The sequence below is a fragment of the Erpetoichthys calabaricus genome, chromosome 1 (genome assembly GCF_900747795.2).
Source record: "Erpetoichthys calabaricus chromosome 1, fErpCal1.3, whole genome shotgun sequence".
Lineage (NCBI taxonomy): Eukaryota > Metazoa > Chordata > Cladistia > Polypteriformes > Polypteridae > Erpetoichthys > Erpetoichthys calabaricus.
In genome coordinates this window covers 142,826,053-142,849,733 of record NC_041394.2, presented here as the reverse complement: position 1 = coordinate 142,849,733, position 23,681 = coordinate 142,826,053, and the positions used below count along the sequence as shown (strand labels likewise).

Below are 23,681 nucleotides of genomic sequence, written 5' to 3'. Positions count from 1 at the left end.
ATCTGCAACATCTATCACAACATTACATTACTAATGCGTATCTAAAAGTCGAAGCTAATCATCTCTTCTTTATTAAACTGAATCAAGCAAAACTTAGAATGGAACATATGCAAGGACTCATTGATCACATTCAAAATTCAAATATCAATAGTTCAGACAAATTCAAAATAGGTAAAGCAGTAATATTATCATCATCATATCAAGGTAGTCCAAGAGCATTGCAACAGTTATATCATAATGTAATGGCAACATCCCGAAGTATCGGTTGGCCAGATTTATTTATTACAATGATGTGCAATATACAATGGCCAGAAATCCGCAGATTCTTGAACAAAATGCCACTGGTTACAACAGCTCTGGATAGTCCCACTTTCAGAAAGTCTTATTTTTATTGAATGAACTCGAAACGTGTTCGGTCAAATCAGAGCATACATTTGCACGATCGAATTTCAAAAACGGGGTTTGCCTCACATGGTTACTTTGCAAAATAAATTATTAACTGCTGATGCTCAGGACGAAGTTCAAGCATATTTAGATACTCAGTAAGTCAGTGCAATGGAAAGTGGGTGGCATTTAATGGAATTGCCAATGCACGGTCGAAGTCATTCTGTTGGATTATTACCGGTTCATTTACCAGGTAAAAATATGATTCAATTTAAAGAGGGCGAAGAAGCAGAAGCTTTAGAGGTAGCGCAAAATAGAAATACAAAATTATTGGCTTATTTTGAACTTCATAAAACAGACGTAAATGCAAAAGCATATACAGCGGAACCTTGGTTCACGACCATAATTCGTTCCAAAACTCTGGTCGTAACCCGATTTGGTCGTGAACCGAAGTAATTCCCCCCATAGGATTGTATGTAAATACAATTAATCCGTTCCAGACCGTACGAACTGTATGTAAATATATCTTTTTTATATATATATATATATATATATATATATATATATATATATATATATATATTTTAAGTTTTTAAGCACAAATATAGTTAATTATACCATAGAATGCACAGCGTAATAGTAAACTAAATGTAAAAACATTGAATAACACTGAGAAAACCTTGAACAACAGAGAAAACTAACACACGCGCCTGTGTGTGTGTCCCTCCCTCCCTTCCTCCCTCCCTCGCGCGCCTGAGTGTGTGTGTCCTGCTCGCTCGCTGCACAGGAAATTCACAGGGAGAGACTGAACACGTACAAACCGAAAGGGAAACTGGCTTGTTCGTATACCGAGTGTGTGGTTGCAAACAGATGCAAAAGTTTGGCAAACTTTTTTGGTCGTAAACCGATTTGTACGTGTTCTGAGACGTTTGTGAACCGAGGTTCCACTGTACGTATGTGTAAATTTCTGAACATTACACATGGCAGAAACAAAAAAAGAGTGTGGCAACCAAGAAAAATTAATTGCAAAAGTGTTGCTCGATTAAATATTGTATCACTAAAAGATATCGAACGATTTCATTTAAAATTGTTGTTACGTGAATCAAAAGGAGCAACGTTGTATAAAGATGTTCTAACAATAGATGGAACTACGCACGGTACCATTCAAGAAGGGGCACGAGCAGCTGGGTTATGTAAATCTGACAACTATATGTTTGAAATGATGTCTGATGCCACTTCTGTAATGATGCCTGACAAATTAAGACACTTCTTCGTGTACTTAATTATGATGGATTATCCAAAAAGTCGAATGAACAAACGGCTCTTTCGATCATCAAAGAAATGTTAGAAGCAGAAGATTTAACGATGCAGCAATTTGGACATCCACAAGAAATTAACAAATCAGAGGTAAAGAAAGAGATAACAGCAGACGAAAATTTAACAGTGGAAGACCATAAAAAATTATATCAGAAAAGTTAATTCCAAATATTGTTTTATACTGAAGTTTAAAAGTAAAAGTGAAAATAATGCATATGTAACAATTCCCATGAAAAAACAAAATTGTAAATTGTATTTCCGGAAAAAAAAACCTGGGCGATGGCAAGTGAAGCGAGCAGGGGGCAGAGCCCCCTAGTATTATTAATAAAGGAAAATTAAAATAATGGCTCTGGTAAAAGGCCTGGTTCAGCCGTGATTTGTTATGAAGTACTCCAGCTTTTTACAAGAACAAGCAGAAAGCGCAAAAGTGAGCATTCAGCTATGGTGGTTTTTGGTAAATGCTCAGAAAAAATGCAAAATATCATATCTAAAACTATAAAAGAGTAAGGTGACTGCAGATAAATCCAACTGGAATTCAAGAAGATTACAATAGTGACAGACTATCAGCCATTAGCTACTGGAAAGATGCAAGGCATAAAATTTTCAAAGGCACTGTGATAAAAAAAAAAGTATGTTAAAAATGTATGTTTATGATTGACTGAAACAAATAGCCCTTGAAGAAATTTTTTTACAGGAATAAAAAATAAAAAAGAAAAACCTCCAGGTAATTTTATTCTTACGGAGAACAATGATGAAAGCTGAGGCAGTAGGTGGAGTAAGGATGCCATTGGTTGGCATGCAGGTGTAGTTTCCAGTATCATCTGGGGTAACCCTCTGTATAAGCAGAGTTCCATCAATTAAAATCTTAACTCTGGTCTTCAGTGAGCTGTAATGAGAACAAACTTGAGTAAATGAAGAAATACCTGCAGTAAGTAGTTCTAAACATTAAGCGATAGAAATTTAGATATTATTAATTCTATTACTACAAAACACCTAACAATACAATTAATTCATTACCAAACAAATATTTATACTCCAAAAATCTCCAAATAAAGCAGTGTTCACTTTTAATGAAAGGGGTTTATTTCTGCGCTTGACATTTTTTTTTAGTGTATCTGTAATATGGAATAGCAAGGCAACTGGCAGATAATTACAGAAAACACTGGTCACTTGTCTAAAGTGTATGATTAATATTTTACAGAATGCCTCTCCTTAACATCAGACAGTGAGAAGAGTTAGCGCTCACCAAATTACTTTACATTGATTGATGTGAACCAGTAGACCCCTGCTATATAATCAGATAATTATTATCAGTCACAACAAAGCAGATGGCCTCTCATGTCTTGTTCGCTCATTATTCATTTCTTTTTGGTTTTATGAGCTTTTAATGCCTGTTTAACAAAAACATTCAAGTAGCTAAGTAGATTGTGATGTGTCATCCTTTAGTCTCCAGAAATGGATCGTTCAGAGAATTTTGCCTTTTAGGGCATGACAATTGCTATACACTGAAAAGAGATCTGGGAAAGCATCCTTGTGTGTGATCAGACACTGTTGTGATTGCTATTGTTTGGTTGAAGTATAACATTGGTAAAGACAGAAGCTGCTGATGTGTCCTGTGATATGATACAGAAATCCATCCCAGAATCACTCACTACTACAGAGCACTAAAAAACAAAACAGCATGGAAGCTGGCTTTTTGGAAGTCAGAGAAGCACTGACTATTTAGACTAAAGTCTTAACCATTCAGTACCTTGCATGGAAAAATCTACATATAGGAACTGCTAGAAAAAGACTTACTTTTGCTATTTATCATATATTGTCTCAAATTTCTTTTATCTTTATCCTGTACATCCCCAATTTTAATATTTTATATGTTGTTCAGTGTTATCAACTGGATCATTTAATTTTCCATTTTTTGGTAATAAATGGCAATGTGTATCAGGATGTACATGCTTACAGATAGTTTGTTCTGTTTAGAATAAAGTGTTCAGTTAGCTATTTTTTTAGGAAAATGTTTGAAGTTTAGTAATATTTTAGACTGCATCAAATGTTCCAACATATTCTGAAGTTTCACTTGTCTCTCTTCTGTCACATAACATAATAAAACAATCTCCAACTCTATGAGCTAAACATTGCTAGCATGGTAGAGAGAGGCAAACAGACAACATAGTCACTTGCTACTCACTCCACGTGAAAGACGTTCTCATTGTGCTTCCACCACAGATATGTTAAGTTGGAAGGATAGGCTTCTGCATGGCACTGGAGCATAGCATCCTGGGACATGTTCAGAATGAGATCCTCAGGCTGCAGAACTATTACTGGAGCACCTGGAACCAATAAAACATAAAAGACGACATTTATATAAGAAGGTTGAACTTGGAACTTCAAGAAATTATAAATGAACCTTAATGCTGTTTACATATCTTTGCAGAGGTATTAAAAAGGAAATCTGACAGCATGCCACATTTTCTGACTTTTTGTGTTAGGATCCCTGGACAAATTTGTTTATATCTGTTGAGATTTTTCAGATTTTTTTCGGGGCAACCCTGTTGAATTGGGCCTAGTCAATTTAATATGTAATCTGCTTAAGTAAGTAAAGCTGAGCAAAGATGGAATGTCTCAAAGTCAATTACAAATGAAGCACAGAATTTAAAAAGATATAGCAGGAAAAGTAACTCTTCACAACTTTTAAACACTGAATTGAAAAAGGTGCTCTAAATTACCTCTCTTCTGATGCAAAATGGCAATGTAATGAGATCCTGCCTTTCCATCAACTGTATAAGACTCACTCCAAAGCAGTTGACCTGGCAGTCTACTATAATATTGATCTAGCTCAACACATATTGATACTTATATTTCAGACATTTTTGCAATTTTAAAACTTTTGGAGAAGCTATAATTTTAATTAAGTGTAATACTGAGACATTAACAGACAAGATGAAATTAAAAGTATTTCATAAGATTGTTTCCAAAAACTATTTTAGTTACCCTATGGATTCAGCTGGAAGATGCATAAAGATAAGAGACACCACATGACATTTTCACTGTTATACAAGTATTTTGTATTAATTTTTTGTGACACAGCTACAAATGTGTGCTGTTTGCTGGCATGAACCACTGATAGCTGTTTCAGAGCACATGCAGGGGTTATATTTACAAACTATACAGATATATTGTTAATTTAACAATCATTTTTTTCTTATTTTTTAATTGTTCATGTTTTCTTAAGTCTGCAGTGGGTTGGCACCCTGCTCAGGATTGATTCCTGCCTTGTGCCCTGTGTTGGCTGGGATTGGCTCCAGCAGACCCCCGTGACCCTGTGTTCGGATTCAGCGGGTTGGAAAATGGATGGATGGATGGATGTTTTCTTAAGTGCAGTTTTTTTAGATCTGTTTTTATTTGCTTGAACACCGGTTGATTTTGCGACTTCTCTGATCACACTAAGTATCATAGTTCGATTCGATAGTTTGGTAGCAATTTGTTTGCGCAAATCTGGGAGAGAGGCTGCGGGCAGAGGGGACAGGGAAGCGAGACCTCAGGAATGAGGAGAAGGGCAGGGCCTTCCTCATTCATGCCTCCATTCGAATCGGTCTACCTCTCGCCATATGTTAGAGTCTACTGCCTCCGCTTAGCTAGTGATACCTGTTTGCTCAACAAACATTATCATTTACAGATTGTTGAGGACTAAAGTTTGACGTTTTTGAGAGAGAGAGAGAGATCAGATCTACGTGTGTTTTAGAGGGTAGCTGTTGACTGCCATAGGTATCATGGCCACGTGATTTTCTCCCCACGCGGGGGATGCTCTCCCATCAGAGTTGAATACGATCAGATACAGTGCCAGCATTTGACGTTGGAGCGTACCAACCTTCCCGCTTGGCTAGAATTACATTTTTTTTAATTGATTTTTAAAGTTTGTGGGCGGAGCTGCGGGGGACAGCTAGTTAATTTATATTTTACATACATGCACAAATATATAAATATACATACTTCTTTCTCTTCTCTGTGCACTCTCTCTTTTCTTTGGCTGCCTCCTTTGGGGCGGGCATATTACCCCATATGATGCACATATTTTCAGTTGTTTTGTATTTCAACTCATTTGCCATGGTTTTCCATCAGATTTATCAATGTGAGAATGCAGCTGATATACATACATTCATATATACATATACTGTATACAAGCACAATTTTTTAATTCAGAGGAATGTACTGTATATATGTGGACATACATGTGTGTTTGTGTGTGTCAGAAACTACATGATGCTTCTTTGTTTACGTTTCAACTTTACATTTTGTGTTCAAATGCATGTTTTAAACCTTATAATATTTGTAATTACTGCATAGCACACTGGGTTTTCAAGTGGAAGTGTGCTTAATATGAATAAACAGAAATTAAAATTAGTTTAGCCAGTGAGAACAGGAGTTGAAAGAAAGGTGTTCGAAAAGTACTTCACTCCACTCCAGTTAGGAATTAACATTTGCTTATTCAGGAGCAATAAAAAAGCATTTCTTATATGTTCAGTTGTTTTCTGTTTTGTGTGTTCTGATAATCATGCCCCCCATTTATTTATTAAAACAAAAAATATAAATACTATAAACTACCATATTATATTTAGACTAACTTTGGCATGGCCTTCAACAGCTCACCAGGAGATAGTTTGTTATAATATGCTAAGCACCTCTCTATTTTACAAAAATAATTTCCTCAGAGATTTATAAATAAGTAGCTGAGGCAATCTGTAATATGCTGATTATATATATCAAGTTCTCAAATATCTCTAATCACAAAGTGCTATTTAATTGTGATCTTTCTGCAAATAATCAGGAGTGTTTACACTATGCAATCATTCCTGTTTGCCATGCTCAGGAGTCAGGTGAAGTTTAAAAGTTTTATATAGGATCACTAAAAAATTCTATAACTGTACATTAACTGTGCAATAGTTTGAAGACAGGCCATTTGTATTGATCACAATGTATGGGAATCAGATTTATCTGATTTGGCAGCATTTCCTCCATAGCCAAAAGATTATAAACGTAGTTACAATACTGGCTACGTTATACAATAACACAGGGGGAATGTAATGATTATCATCTAGTAACGTTAATTTTTTATATCTGTGGCAAGATAACAAGTTCTCATGCTTTTAAATGTTTAAATCTTTGCTAACATTCTTGTACTACTCAGTTAGAGTTGCTAGGCAAAGAGAAATAACACCATTCAGACAATATCCGCGGTTTCCCTCACCATTCGTATAAGGTGTCACAGAGAGCACTAAACAAGGTGGGGAGTCATGGAATTTAGACCCAAAAGAAAAACAAACAAGCATGTGCGAAGGTGCGATTTACTTAACATTTTTACATGAAGACATATATCACAAAGATAAAAAGCTCAGTTTCAAAGATAAAGAGGTAGATGTTAAGCAAAGAGTCACTCCCTGTCAATATTTGACACAACAGCCTCTGGGAAGATAAACTAAAACTGTCTTCATCTAAGAATCCAGTGAAGAAGTAGTCAAAAAACATTTTCATGATGAAAGAGTCTTCAACAGTGAGAAGCAGTACTTAAACACATTTGATAAGAGTCTTTGAAAGGTGTGTGCTACCCAGCCGTTAACTGATCAAGTTATTATTCAAAGGGTGAGCAGTAATTATTTTATCAAAATAATGCCATTATAAGCTTCAATTGCCTAACATTAGTGATGAAACAGTTCAGAATGTTAGATGACATAGTGCCTCAAAAGAGTTAAGTTGACCAGTTAATAACATTAATTTTTTTACTATAATCTCCCATTAAGCAATACTAGCAGTAATGTTAAGTTAAACATACAATACACATTATTTTATTAGTATTTTATTGGAACAATTAGTGAAGTACATCACAGTCACATGGAACAATCTAGCAACAGAGAAAATAAGACGACAGCAAAAGAGAGAAATAATATGGCTGATGAAATGAGCTCAGTCGATGTGATCAATGCTCCAGTGCTCACTCAAGAGTGGTGAATATGCAGCAGAGAATGGCAGAATCACACAACTGATACATTCACACAGGTGAACATGGATCCACAGAAACATGGCCATGCAGGACAGGTTTTTGAGGAAAAGAGGTGAGCTTGTTTGTAAAGACATTCAGATAGGATAAAAACAGTGACAAGGAAAGGTTAAGAGCTACAAGGTTTACTAGGGAAAAAGCACATTACGAAATTTGATTTAGGTTTGTGTTAGAGAGAGAGAGAGAGATTGTTTGTAGTTACTAGTTGTAGGTTAATTCTTCAATTTGACTCACTTCATGAACTGCATTTCTAAGTATTACATATAGAAACAACAAAAATTCAATCAATGCAAGTACCACACATTAATATTCTACACTAATTCAAATGAAATTAAAATTAAATGAATATCAGCACCCCTTTCCTACCCTATTTGGAGGGTTATGTGAGGAATAATCCCAATATACATCAGTCCCTTCTATATACTTAGACATAAAAACTCGACTAAGGCTCATTCCTTTCTGCTAATACAACATTAACATAGTCTTGGTAAACTCTAAAAAAAAAAGCTTAATGCCATTCTCCTCATAGAAAACATTGATCTCACTAAGTAAAAATAATTTTCCCAATAAGGCAGCGAGAGTAAACCAAGGCTCTTCCAATGAAGAACAATAAGTCGACAATAAGTGTAAGATATCAAAATAGGATGTAGATGACTAAATGTTACTCTTCCATCCAGTGCTCACTTGAAAAATCTCATAAGAGGGGTTGAAGTAATTTCAAATCTAAACATATATGACAAACAAGTAAAAATCATTTTCTAAATATGATTTGACCATGGGGCATTCCTTAAACATAATTTAGAAATGCAAGCACTTGAAAATATCATTTACAAATCGCAACCTTGTTCTGGAAATATTTTAGAAAATCTTGATCAAGATAAATATATGTGATATCTTATGTTTTACATCAAATTATACAATGTCTTATACAAACTGAAAGTCTGAATTTGTTTTTGATTACTTATTTTATTATCCATTATTCTAAGTAAAAACATCTAGTTCCCAGTTTAGCCTTAGATCATTGTGGGGTACACTTACTGTAAGGTAACTTTGAAAACTCTGGAAATGCACCTGATGAAAACTATATAGCTGAAAATATTGTGTCTCTAACCTTCTCTTTACTTTTCAGGAAAGCATTTTAATAATATTTGTCATTTTTCCCTTTTTGTAGCTGCAAACTAAGGCAACCCTTCACTAACTCAGAAAATACTGCCAATATCTTCAACAACACTAGACAGTATAATTTTAACCATGGATATTGATAACAGATTAGAAAGACTGGGCATATTTCTTTTAACAAAGTTCCTAAGTTATGTGTTGCCAAAAGTCTTCATTTGACATGTACAATACTTGTTCAAACAATGCAAACCTATAGCCAGTATGGAGGTTTAGAACACCAAGTAAGTTTCACTGATGAAAAACTGTTTAGATTAAAGGTTGCTGAAATGAACAATTATTAGGTAAGCAACTGACAACAGAAATTGGGTTTAATAATTTTTTGTAGATGGTCACAACATTTTTAAGTGAATACTGAAACAATTGCTTGCTTATAAAATGATGATAATTAGTAATGGCTGACACAGAGCAATGCATATGGTGAACAATTTGAACAACAATTATTGTCAAGTAGGTACTGTTTTGATCCTTTCTTTTTCCTTTTGTTTTCTCAAAGTACATATAGTCAAATCCTGGCAATAAAAACTGTGAGAATTAGGCAATGCCATACATCTTCTAATTTAGGCCTCTGCAAAGCTGTCTTTTTTATATGAGACTTAGCTAAGGAATTCTTCACGTATACAGGGATGCTCTGGGAAAGAAAAAATAAAAAGATTTGGAAACACAGGAAGCATATTCTTTTTACCAATATTAACTTTCCCTGATACTGGGAGAATAACCATTTAACATATCATTCACTGAATAGTGAATTTGAATAAACTCTTAGATTTTTTTTTTTAACTGTTCTGAGACAATCAGATGAAAGGGATCCAATTTAATCAATAGTGCTGGACTGTTCACTGGAATGTCAGTAATACAGAGCACTATAGCATTGGCGTATAAAGATACTTTTATTCAAGTCTTTCACATATAATTCCCTTAACCTCTGGTTGCTTGCATAGGCAGATGGCTAGAGGTACAATAGTAACTGCAACAAGTTTTGCTGATAATACACAGCTGGCTTGATGTTCTGCATTAAAAGAGGTATAATTTAAATTACTTACACAAACAGGGAATCTCTGTTTAAAGTGCAACACAAATCTGGTTTTGGTCCCAACATATGTGCACAAATTAAGTTATCCTACTCCACCTCATTTAATTTTTATTAGAACTACAGAGTCCACTAAAGCCAAATTTCACAGCAAAAATGTGGATAAACGCAAGTTTATATGACTAAATTTGTCTGTAAAGATTTGACAAAAAAAAACTTTGAAAAGGAGAATCATTTCCTCAAAATTTAATTTAAAAGGCGATTTTTTCTGTGAAAAATATTCTCTTAAAATGTGAGCCTAATTAAATAGTTAACACACACTACACATCAAAGAAACACACAGAGCAAACAATTAAATTCTGTAAAATGCTGTTAAGATTCACAGTAAGTAATCAACAGTGTCAAAGGCTCTTCTTAGGCAGCCATAAAGCTAGTACCTCGTCGTCACCTTAGAAGTATAGGTTGTAGTTGTTGGTTTATTTTATGTTCTCAAGAGTAAAATCTTAAGAAAAGCTAAACAATTATATATGAATACAGCAGAGAGAAATAGAAAGACAGAGAAAGAAGGAAAGGAGTCTGAGGGACATAAAGGAGAACACACTCGCTTAGATTAAAGCATGCGCACATGCACGCACGCACGCACACCCACACACACACACACAAAGTGGCACACATATTCACCTTGTACCAGTAGCTCAGTAGAGTGTGTTATGTTTCCAGCTTCATTGGATGCTTGGCACTTATATGCTCCAGCAGTGCTTCTTTTTACAGAATACAAGGATACAGTTCCATTGTAAACCTAAAAAAACATGAAAAGAACAGCATAAATGTTAAAAAAAAAAAAATAAAAATCTAAATATCTAAATGTACATTTCAGTGCATTTCATGCATCCAATGTATTCAATAATAACAAGAAAATACGAGTTTTGACAAACAAGAGGAGACCTTTCATTCAATCATGCTCATTTATTTAGATAATAGCTGCAGCAAGTGGTCTCAATATCTCATTCAGATAATTTTAAAAAATTGACAACATTTCAACGTCAGCTGCACCATTTGGTAGTTTGCGCCATACCTTGATGCCTCTTTGGGTGAAGAAGTGGTTTCTGGCATCAGTCTTAAATGCACTACTCCTTAAATACTAATGGTATTCTCGAGTACTTGATTCACTATTTGATCAAAATAATTCTGCTGGATTGATTTTACTGATACATCATACTAAGTTTGCTAGTCATATATAAAGTATTCATAAGGCTAATACAACCTGGGCAAAGTAAAAGACAAGCTATTGTCATCCAATGAATAGTTGAACATGCCAAGCCTTGTGCCAATGACCTAGCCAAGCTACAGTTCAGTGAGCAAAAACAAGACAGTGCAGGGTGACATGGATTCATTAACACCAAAACTGGTGAATTAGGAAAATAAATAAATGCATGATCTGAAGCACCTTACTTTCTATTGATTTACACTAAAGAGATTACCATAATACAGCCAGAAATCTATATTGTGTATCAATTGATCCATTTTGCCATGCGTCAACAATTTTGTCTGTTGGGAGTGATATAGTGATGTCTTTTTGTGCCACACACTTTGTGCCTTCACACACACATGAATATATTGCAATTTTCAATTAGATAAATATGTTAATGGTAGCAGTGTACCCAAATGAGGTATTTCAGCAGAATTTCTCAAGCCTAGCTATGAGAGTTCTTGAATTATTGTAATGGAACTAGGGTTGTTTGTTAGTCCAGATCTTAGTCCATTTTGCAGGATGAAATAAAATAAGCTATTTGGAACAGGGTTCCCCCATCAACTCATTAACTATGAGGCATACTGTGGTTGACATCTGCCAGCACCCCCATTCCATATTTGGGGCATGGTATCGAGTCATCAAATTGACAAATCCATGCTGTTCTAAGGAAAAGAGGACACTATCTTGCTATTAAGTAGGTGTGTCTAATATTATGGGCATGTACTATAACTCAATAAACATATATCTCATTCATAAGTAAACATGTATTTTGTTGTGCATGGAGTATCCCACAATGCATACATTAAAGATGTACAAAGGAAATTACATGTGTTGCAACTAGTGCTGGGAGGTATACCGGTTCATACTGAAAACCGTTTTTTACTTTTGTTATGATATGGATTTTTCTTTTACCGCAACACCGGTTCAAATTGCCTAAACAACGTTTGAAACGTGACGCAGTGGGAAACTGTTCAAGTGGGGACCTTTTTCACTGCTACACCACTAATCACAGAGGTGTTGTGTGGGGGCTCTTTTTCACTGCTTCACCGCTAAATAGGTAGTGGTAGTGTAAATATTGCGCAGTGAAAATGGACAGAGAACATTCCGAAACTGAATCTGTAGCCGACGATAAAGTTGAACATGATGACACAGAAGAACTTTTGCCAAAAAAAAGCAGTCATGTCTGTTGTCTGGAGATACTTTGGTTTTAAAAGGTCAGATGGGGACCATTAGGTTCAAATGTGTAAATACTGTTTCTATACTACTGGATAATACTGCAAGCCAAGTTGTACTTGTTTTATTTGTTTTCAATACAGTGTAATGTACCTGGCTACTGTGTAATAGTGTGACGACATGTTGACTTTATTCTCGTAATTTGTGATTAAAGTAGAACATCGTAAACTAAACTTCACCGTAAAATGAATATTTAATTTACTAGATTTTCTCAAACCCCGTCATAAGTTATATAGCACCTTAAATGCTTTGTGTTAAGTGTTCCCCGACCCATGTTAAATCGGTATGTGCTTCTTAAATTGACTTCCTCTTGTACTGAGGATGTGCTGCAGCGATCGCCGCACAGAATACATTCACTTAATGATATTCCCACTCTCAGAACATTTAGAATGCCAAGATAAATACTTGATATCATTTTCATGATGAAATGCATTAAAGCATGTATTAATCATGTGGGGGCACGGCGGTGTGGAGGTTGCACTGCTGCCTCACAGCAAGGGTGTCTCGGGTGTACCCTGCCTTGAATTTGCATGTTTTTCTGGTGGGTTTACTCAGCGTGCTTCAGTTTCCTTTCAAAGTCATGTAGGATGTGGGGTTTTGTTGTGCTATATTGACCCTGCTAGTGTATGTTTTGCTCTTATTCACCCTGCGATGTGCTGGCGACTCGTTCAGGATTTGCTCCTGCCTCGCACACAAAAGCTTGCTGGGATGGGCGCAACCCTGAAAGGATGGTATAATTAAACATGTATAACGAGGATATTTTTAAAGTTCTGAACACTCCGTGGGCTAAGTTTATAACTAGTTTTAATTTCACAAAGACGTTTATCGTGTGGTGATTGGTTAGGTGGAGAAAGAAAAAGGAAGGATAGGAACTGGGGTTTTGGTACGTCGGACAGACAGCACGCGTGCAATAAAGAAAGTCGCTCAGAACAACATCCATTGAATTCTGTGTTCGTGTCTCCGACCACCAGATCACGAACTCAACATTTACACAATATTTAAGTTAAACCTTTACGATACCCATTCATACATCCAGTTTTTTGGAGCCTCGTCACACCTGCCATAAAGTTCTCTACACTGAACATACACCTTGGGACTCCTTACTGCGAGGGAGCAGCACTACAGCCTCACTACCATGCATGTGTAATACCTGTTTTAATGCATTTCATCATGAAAATTATATCAAGTATTTATCTTAGCATTCTAAATTTTCAGAGAGCAGGAATATCATGAAGTGAATGGATTCTGTGCGGTGATCGCTGTCTCCTCTTAGTGCGGAGGAAGTCAGTTTAAGAAGCGTAGTGATTAACAACTTGTTAGGGGAACACTTATCACAAAGCATTTAATGTGCTGCATTAACTTATGACGGGGTTTGAGAAAATCTAGTATATTAAACATTCATTTTAGGATGAAGTTTAGTTTACGACATTCTACTTTATTTATAAAATAAACTATGAGAATAAAGTGGAAATGTCGTCTTTAATCTCGACATAAGCGTCAAAATTAAAGTGGAAATGTCGAGAATAAAGTCAACATGTCGATTTTATTCTCAACATATAGTTTGTTTTTTTCTTCCCTGTGTCCGTATTTTTTTTTCTTCACCGTGGCCCTAATACGTTTTTCAAAGGGCTATACCACAAATAGCATTATAAATGCAAGTTTCAGTTTTATTATTTATGTATATAGCTTAGGTTGAAGCAAGGTCCATATTAATGCAATTTGCCTAAATGATTGTTCAGTTGGTAAAGATGTCATCACCAAGTTGCACTTGTTTTATTTTATTTTAATTTGGTGAATACTATGTAATGCACCTGGGCTTGAAGTCTTAAAGTAATAGTATTATTACTGATAGCTGCACTGTTAATCATTTATTTTATTGTTATTATTTATTAGTTTAAATATTATGCAGTTTAATGATGTTAAAGGGCGGCACGGTGGTGCAGTGGGTAGCGCTGCTGCCTCGCAGTTGGGAGACCTGGGGACCTGGGTTCACCTCCCGAGTCCTCCATGCGTGGAGTTTGCATGTTCTCCCTGTGTCTGCATGGGTTTCCTCCGGGTATTCCGTTTTCCTCCCACAGTCCAAGGACATGCAGGTTTGGTGCATTGGTGATTCTAAATTGTCCCTAGTGTGTGCTTGGTATGTGGGTGTGTGTGTGCCCTGCGGTGGGCTGGCGCCCTGCCCGGGGTTTGTTTCCTGCCTTGCGCCCTGTGTTGGCTGGGATTGGCTCCAGCAGACCCCCATGACCCTGTAGTTAGGATATAGCGGGTTGGATAATGGATGGATGGATGATGGTAAAGTTGTTTAAAAAGTCACTTTAATGTGTCAGTGGACAGAGATGGTTAACATTAACAGAAAGTGTAGTTGGTTTACAAAAAATATTTACTATTTATTCCTTTTCTAAGTGCAATACAACTTTTGACAAGCACCTCTGAATATTTTACTACATCTAAATGCCTCTTTGCATGGTTGAAAATATGTTGTCAATAAAAAGGTTCTATATTTTGACTGCAACTGTCATGCAATGTGATTCCTTCTCTTCATTAGTGCCACCCCCTTGAAAACTATCACTTTATGGGGCCATGCAAACCTGTATTAATACTTGTGTGCACATTAAAATGTTTTTTTTTGTACAGTGTACAATTCTCATAACAGTGGAATTGATTATTCTTAGCCAGTCTAATACAGTAATTGGAGTGGAAAATGTGGTTAACATCCATTCATGCATGGGAAAAAAATACAGTTGAATACCGTGAAACCAGGATAATTTAGAAAAATTCAGTGATATAGAATTTTGGTCATACCGCCCACCCCTAGTTGCAACAAGACTGAAAACAGCATTCTTTTTTTTTTTAACCACTTAAGATTTTTTTTTTTTTTTAAAACTGATTGTTTGTATAATATGTCAATGAAGTCTGGACATGATTCTAAAAGCACTATGTACTGTGTAAGAAGAAACGTAGGACTGGGCATATCTGGACTGAGTCTATAACAGGTTACACTTACTCACACACCTATACTGTATCCAATCAGGTTAGAAATGCACATCTTTGAAGGTAGAAAGAAAAATGACAAAGATCAATAATTCCTTTTCATTCTTTTGTGTTGTGCTTCTTGTAAAGTTGTGCTGAAATGACCATCACTCTTTCACATTTTTTCAACCTGCATTACCATCCCAATCCCCAAAATTACAGCCTCCATATAACCATGCACGCAGAAGGTTCTACCATTAAACTGCCAATTTCAGCAAAAAATGGACTGAGGTTAGTCGGCTGCACATTTTCCAAGTATTTTGAGATTGGTAAAAATTTAATACAGAAGCAAACCAAATATGGAAAATTTACATTTTCTGAACTTCTTTCCTTAAAAGGCCATAAACTGGTGGGAGAACCATGGCATTCCAATTTCAAAATGAACATTAAAATAATTTTCTTTTAAGTAAGAACAAGACCATACATTACAGGAGAAAAATAAAAAAATGATACATCTTCACATTAAATATTTATGCTGTTAACTTTCAATATGCCATTTTTTTAAACCTTCCACCCAAGTAAGGGCCAGTCTGGTACTCAGTTTTACTAGTATTCTTTGGTACATACAGTGCATCCAGAAAGTATTCACAGCGCATCACTTTTTCCACATTTTGTTATGTTACAGCCTTATTCCAAAATGGATTAAATTCATTTTTTTCCTCAGAATTCTACACACAACACCCCATAATGACAACATGAAAAAAGTTTACTTGAGATTTTTGCAAATTTATTAAAAATAAAAAAATTGAGAAAGCACATGTACATAAGTATTCACAGCCTTTGCCATGAAGCTCAAAATTGAGCTCAGGTGCATCCTGTTTCCCCTGATCATCCTTGAGATGTTTCTGCAGTTTAATTGGAGTCCACCTGTGGTAAATTCAGTTGATTGGACATGATTTGGAAAGGCACACACCTGTCTATTTAAGGTCCCACAGTTGACAGTTCATGTCAGAGCACAAACCAAGCATGAAGTCAAAGGAATTGTCTGTAGACCTCCGAGACAGGATTGTCTCGAGGCACAAATCTGGGGAAGGTTACAGAAAAATCTCTGCTGCTTTGAAGGTCCCAATGAGCACAATGGCCTCCATCATGCGTAAGTGGAAGAAGTTCGAAACCACCAGGACTCTTCCTAGAGCTGGCCGGCCATCTAAACTGAGCGATCGGGGGAGAAGGGCCTTAGTCAAGGAGGTGACCAAGAACCCGATGGTCACTCTGTCAGAGCTCCAGAGGTCCTCTGTGAAGAGAGGAGAACCTTCCAGAAGGACAACCATCTCTGCAGCAATCCACCAATCAGGCCTGTATGGTAGAGTGGTCAGACGGAAGCCACTCCTTAGTAAAAGGCACATGGCAGCCCGCCTGGAGTTTGCCAAAAGGCACCTGAAGGACTCTCAGACCATGAGAAAGAAAATTCTCTGGTCTGATGAGACAAAGATTGAACTCTTCGGTGTGAATGCCAGGCATCACGTTTGGACCAGGCCAATACCATCCCTACAGTGAATCTTGGTAGTGGCAACATCATGCTGTGGGGATGTTTTTCAGTGGCAGGGTCTGGGAGACTAGTCAGGATAAACGGAAAGATGACTGCAGCAATGTACAGAGACATCCTGGATGAAAACCTGCTCCAGAGCGCTCTTGACCTCAGACTGGGGCGACGGTTCATCTTTCAGCAGGACAACGACCCTAAGCACATAGTCAAGATATCAAAGGAGTGGCTTCAGGACAACTCTGTGAATGTCCTTGAGTGGCCCAGCCAGAGCCTAGACTTGAATCCGATTGAACATCTCTGGAGAGATCTTAAAATGGCTGTGCACCGACGCTTCCCATCCAACCTGATGGAGCTTGAGAGGAATGGGCGAAACTGGCCAAGGATAGGTGTGCCAAGCTTGTGGCATCATATTCAAAAAGACTTGAGGCTGTAATTGCTGCCAAAGGTGCATCGACAAAGTATTGAGCAAAGGCTGTGAATACTTATGTACATGTGATTTCTCAGTTTTTTTATTTTTAATAAATTTACAAAAACCACAAGTAAACTTTTTTCACGTTGTCATTATGGGGTGTTGTGTGCAGAATTCTGAGGAAAAGAATGAATTTAATCCATTTTGGAATAAGGCTGTAACATAACAAAATGTGGAAAAAGTGATGCGCTGTGAATACTTTCCGGATGCACTGTAGGAGATATAATGTCACTGCATGTGAAGGCTTCACTAAAGGTGCTCTTGTGAAGAATTCAGTGTGATAACACACTTCTTAGCAATATAGTACTATTAAATATTAACAAAACAAAAAGAGTAATGGGCGGCACGGTGGCGCAGTGGGTAGCGCTGCTGCCTCGCAGTTGGGAGACCTGAGGACCTGGGTTCGCTTCCCGGGTCCTCCCTGCATGGAGTTTGCATGTTCTCCCCGTGTCTGCATCGGTTTCCTCCCACAGTCCAAAGACATGCGGGTTAGGTGGATTGGCGATTCTAAATTGGCCCTAGTGTGTGCTTGGTGTGTGGGTGTGTTTGTGTGTGTCCTGCGGTGGGTTGGCACCCTGCCCGGGATTGGTTCCTGCCTTGTGCCCTGTGTTGGCTCCAGCAGACCCCCGTGACCCTGTGTTTGGATTCATCAAGTTGGAAAATGGATGGATGTAAAAAGAGTAACTTCATAATAACTATAATGAAAGTCTTCTAGGATCTGAAACCATTTCTCAATACATAGTAAACTATCTTCTCTGCTTTTGTCTGGTACAAATGGCAAGGTTCTGCAAAATTATCAGAAGTGCAAATTTTAAGTATGCTAAGTATGCTCTCACCTCTTGTTTGTCGTTCTTCTCTAATACGCGGTTTTCCTTGCTCCATGATATGGCAGGTCGAGGATTGCCTTCTGCAGCACAAGTCAAGGATAGAAAGGCACCTTCCAGAACTTCTACTTTTGGGGGCGGAATCTTGATGAACACAGGTGGAGCTCAAGAAAAATGGACCAGTCAGAGATCTTAAACATTATAGCCTTTTCCAGCGATGGTTCAAACCGCCAGACAAGACATACAAAACCTAAATGTTAACATTGTCAGTATCATATTTAGTGAATCTCTTTCCTTTCTGGCTCTCTTTCAAGGTCTGGCACATGCAAGTTTAATGAGACATAGTTGGCAACAGTAAAATCTATTCTTACGTCTGTGTTAGCATTTACTTCTGTTATCATATGGTAGCTTTAGTGACTTTAAACAGACTTACCATGTCCAGCATCAAGAATATTGAACACAAAGGGCAGTATGGACTCTCTACATAAAGTATAATGAAATGTCAACACAGAGGTCATGTTCTGAACAGAAAGACCAAACCATGCCCAAAACATTCCACTATTATTTCCACAAATAACTGCAGATATTCAACATATACAATCTCCCCAAATCTTGTTAAGTGTGACTCATTTTGCTCTGACTTGTACAATTTTTTTACTTGACTTCCTAATCTGATCGTAGAAGGATACGTACAAGGATAGGTCAGTCCAGTCAGAGCCAGGTAGAGGAGACTTACCCATACTGTTTAACCAAGGAAGACTGCCTCTGGCAACACACTGCATAATCTTATTATAGTGTGCTAACACAGCAATTACTTAATCACCTGCCTACCTGTGACGTAACTAGACATATTTCAGTGCTTTTAGAGTTGATCTAAAATAACAGTATAGGAAAGGACTAATTTTTCACTTTTGATTATTCCATACCTGACTAAATATTTAAATATACTTGTACTCTTACACATTAATAATATCTACCAACACTGTAGGTACCCTACTGATTACTGAATACTGTGTGAGTGCACAACAATAAGAGACATAGTAAAAAGTTGTCTGAAGACATAAGTTTGCCTCAAAGGGCAGGGAGGTGCCATGCAATAGCATTTAATTTCTCTATACTGCCTATTAAATTTTCTTTTAATGTTATTATACTAAAAATACATGAAGGAAAATGATAAAAAGGATTTAAAGAACGAATATTATTAACTGGCTGTTTTTAACAATCAGAACACACAGATTATAACTACAGTATATCAGGCCCAAATACATCTACCCACTGTCTTAATCCAGTTCTAGTTGCCTTATTTTACCATTTCCAGGTTCATTTGCTACCCCCAAAGACACGACTTTTGGAACAACTCACATTTTATTGCTAGGATCCTGAACAGTTACCTGTAACCACCATGTACAACTTTTGTCACATCTGCAGGATTAAAAGGCTATTTATTTACTGAATATAGCCTGATCAAAGTTCTGTGTACCTGAGACACAAATGCATTAGTCACAGGATGCTCCTTTGTTTCCACTCCTGAGCAAATCTGATGTTGAAGGCACTGCATCACGTAATCCACATGATGTCATGCAAGAACTGACTGGCACTTTACCGAGATTTAATATTAAACCCTGCAGCATAGGGTGAATAAAGATTCTACTATAGTAAGAACAGACAGATAAATTGTATCTCAATCTATGTCTTGTGCAAATCCCTTCCCAGAAGTCTTTAAATTTCCAGCTTTGCTTCCTCATTGCACACATACACAACCATTACTCTTCTAAGCTCCCAACATCTCACAGCAATGACAACAAATGCACACAGGTGTTTATTCAGCTCTCAGTGCAAATAACCTAACATTAACTAACTAAAGGAGAGGAATGTGTGGGAATGTGTGATCAGCACAATACAAGTACAGCTATACAGATGAGTACTTACGTTGAGCAGGCAGTAGTTCAGGGACCTAAAGGATGCTACTAGCAGATAGGTCTGTCGACCAAGAAGCCTAACATTACATTCTGAAGAAATCATCCCTAGAACAGCTTATTATGTTACATAAACCAGCAATCTCATTCCTAACATGTTCAGTGGATTCAGAAAGTATTCAGACTCCTTCACTTTCTGTGCACTCTATTGTGCTACTGAATTAATTTTAAATGAATATTTTTGCCATTTAGCCCATCTAATAATAATAACAATAATAGTAATAATAACAAAATATCACATTTATAGAGTGCTTTCTCACATCTCAAAGCACTTTACATAGACAGAGGGAAACACTTCAACCACTACAATTACTGATGTGTAGCATCCACCTGGATGAGGCAACACAGCCATTATTGCCTCAGTATGCTAACAGGGGTGAGAGAAATACTCACTTACAGTTAGGGGATGATTAGCAGGCTAGAATGAATGCGCCCATAGTGGACAATTTAGAGAGGACACTGAAATATATCCTACACTTTCCAAAAGATATCCAGGAATCTTTAATGACCACAGATAGTCATTAACTCGAATGTATGTATCCTTCAAAGGACAGCACCATTTTTACAGCACAGTGTCTCCATTACTGCACTGGGGCATTGGGATCTAGACACCGACCACAGGGTAGGCGCCCCCAAAGACCTCACAGTCACATCTTCCAACAGCAGCTCAAGCTTTTTATAGACAGTCTCAGTACATGCTCCTAACCCCTCTCTCTCACCCTCTCCCATCCAAGTACTGGCTGGGCTCACACATGCTTAGCTTCTGGCAGATTACTTGTTCTGAACCACAGGTGGTATGGCTGCTGACTCAATACCCTATAATGACAAGGTGAAAACATGCTTTCAGAAAGGTCTGCAAATTTATTATAAATCAAAAGGTGAAATCTCTTATTTATATACTGCAAGTATGCAAGACCCTTTGTTGTGGCACTCCAAATTATGGTCAGGTGCATCTTGTTTGTTTTTATTATCCTTGAGATGTATCTAGAACTTGATTGGAGTCTACCAGCAGCAAACCTGTAACTGGACATAGTTTAGAAAGACACACATCTGTGTATATAAGGTCCCACAATTCACACTGCACGTCCGGACAAAAAACAAGCCATGAAGTCCGAGGAACTTTCTGTAAACCCTTGTGATAAAATCATGGTGAGGTATGGATCAGAGCAATAGTATAAAACCATTTCTAAAGCTTTGATTATTTCCTGGAGCACAGTGGCTTCAATAACTGCGAAACTGAATATGTTTGGAACCACAAGGACTCTTCCTGGAGTTGGCTATCTGGCCAAACTGAGTAACAGGGCAAGAAGGAACTTGGTCGGGGAGGCAACCAAGAACCCAATGATCACACTAGCAAAGCTTCAGAAGATCTCTGCTAAAATTGGAGAACTTGTTGGAAGGATAACCATCTCATCAACATTCCATCAATCAGACGTTTATGGTAGAGCAGCTACATGGAAACCACTCTTGAGTAAAAGTTAAAGTTTGCAAAAATGCATTTAAATGACTTTGAAATGATGTGGAAAGAGATTTTCTGGTCTGAAAGCAATATGTCCAAGCACTGCTCATCACATGCCTGATACCATTTCTACAGTGCAGGGACAGGGAAGTTGACAAGAAATGAAGGAGAAATGAATGCAGTCAAAAACAGAGTAGCCATTGAAGAACATGTCTTCCACACGTGACAGGTCTCCTTTCGGCACAGCAATGACACAAAGCATGCGTCCAAGACAATATTTCAATGGTTTGGGACAACTTGCTGATAGTTTCTCAGTGACTCATCCAAAGCCCTAACTTAAATCCTATAAAACATCTGGGGAGAGACCAGAAGATGGCAGTTTGCAGACACTTCCCATTCAATCATACTAAGTGTGAGAGGATCTGCCAAAAACAACTGGAAAAACTTCCCAAATCCAGGTGTGCAAAGCTTAGCCAAGAAGATTCTAAGCTGCAATTGTTCCCAAAGGGGCTTCTACAAGTTTTTAGTTTTTGATTTTTAATAAATATGCAAAGCTTTCTAAAAAACAGGTTTTCATTGTATTATTATGGGGTATTGAGTGTAGAATGATGGGCAAAAGAATAAAATGTATCCATCTGAAATTAAATCTACAACACAGCAACATGTGCTGAAAGTGATGGGGTCTGAATACTTTCTGAATCCACAGTATGTAATTAACCTTTATATTTAATTATTTTACGTTATTTGATCAACTATTAAATGCGGAACATGGAAGAGGAACTTGATAGACTGAGCAATAACACTGACAAAAGGAAGAGAATTGTTTGTTTGCCAAGTACATAACATGTCAGCTAGTAATTTGCTACCCTACCACTTGATATTCTGCATTTGCTATGATGTTTTTGTCCTATTACCCCCAATGTGAGATTTATATTTAAAAGAAAGTTACAATATTTACAAACTGACAGACAAGCCAAGTAACATTGCTGTGAACTGTACTGAATGCAGACATATACACTTTACTAATTACTTTTGAATGGGGAATCAGCTAACTTCTGTCATCAGTGAAGCCTACACTTTATAGCTCTCTGTTGAACAACAAATCCAAAGAACTTGTCCATATGCTGTGAACATGTAATGCCATTATCCCTAATAATAGGACATGGACAGTAATATCATTATCACTAATAACAGGATTCTGCATTCACTGAATAATGTTGCCATCTTCCCTCTGGTTTAATATTTCTTACTGAAAGCAATGCTGAAGCACCCAAAATGAAATGAAACCAACAAGACTTGGGCCTCATATGGCTGATTCATGAGTAATGAGAAAATCCTTATTAATGCTCTGTGTATATATAAGTCACAAAGGCAGTTAATGTCAATGGCAGAAGGATTTGTAGCAATGTCAAATTCACAAATGAAAGGTATAATTTTAATAATGTTTAAAAAGGATCACTACCAACTGAATATTACAAAATATTGTTGAGGTGGAAACAAGATAGATTTGTAATAAATGTGAGCATACAAACAAGTGAGCATACAAATTCAAGCAATCAGATTAATGTAGTCTGACACCAGCTGGCTAGGAAACATGAGTCCTGTCATGGATACACTTAGCAGAGTTAAACGTTAGTGACGTATAATTTGCCTTTTTCAGTTAATTATTATTATTAAGAACCCCTTAATTTAAATATTTCTGAAAATTATCTAATAAAATGAATCAAAGTAATATAAAACTAACAGTTGTGTAAGTTTCCCAATTTAATTGTGATGTTATTGTTCAATTACTTGTCTGAATTATATTTTTTTAATTTGCCATATATGATTACTCTATTATGCATGCAAATACATAGATAATTTATATGGGAATTCCGCATTCTCTCTCATATAAAGAAAACAACAGAATGTCGGTTATCCTTGCTCAGCCGTAATGTTGTCCTTTGTCCACAAGAGGGCGAAAATGTGTGATGAACAAAGGCTACAAGATGCATAT

General features: G+C 36.9%; 1 protein-coding gene across 4 annotated transcripts in view; it reads right to left on the bottom strand.

Moving 5' to 3' along the window:
* The window catches only part of igsf9b (immunoglobulin superfamily, member 9b), a 164,580-nt gene that overhangs the window by 46,094 nt on the left and 94,805 nt on the right, over window positions 1–23,681 (bottom strand). For all 4 annotated transcript variants that reach the window (XM_051923298.1, XM_051923299.1, XM_051923297.1 and 1 more), the window contains exons 5-8: window positions 18,263–18,414; window positions 10,638–10,755; window positions 3,887–4,028; window positions 2,442–2,587 (exon numbers count right to left, since the gene is read on the bottom strand). In XM_051923298.1, coding sequence (XP_051779258.1) covers window positions 2,442–2,587; window positions 3,887–4,028; window positions 10,638–10,755; window positions 18,263–18,414 — 558 coding nt within the window. The remainder of the gene's footprint in view (window positions 1–2,441; window positions 2,588–3,886; window positions 4,029–10,637; window positions 10,756–18,262; window positions 18,415–23,681) is intronic.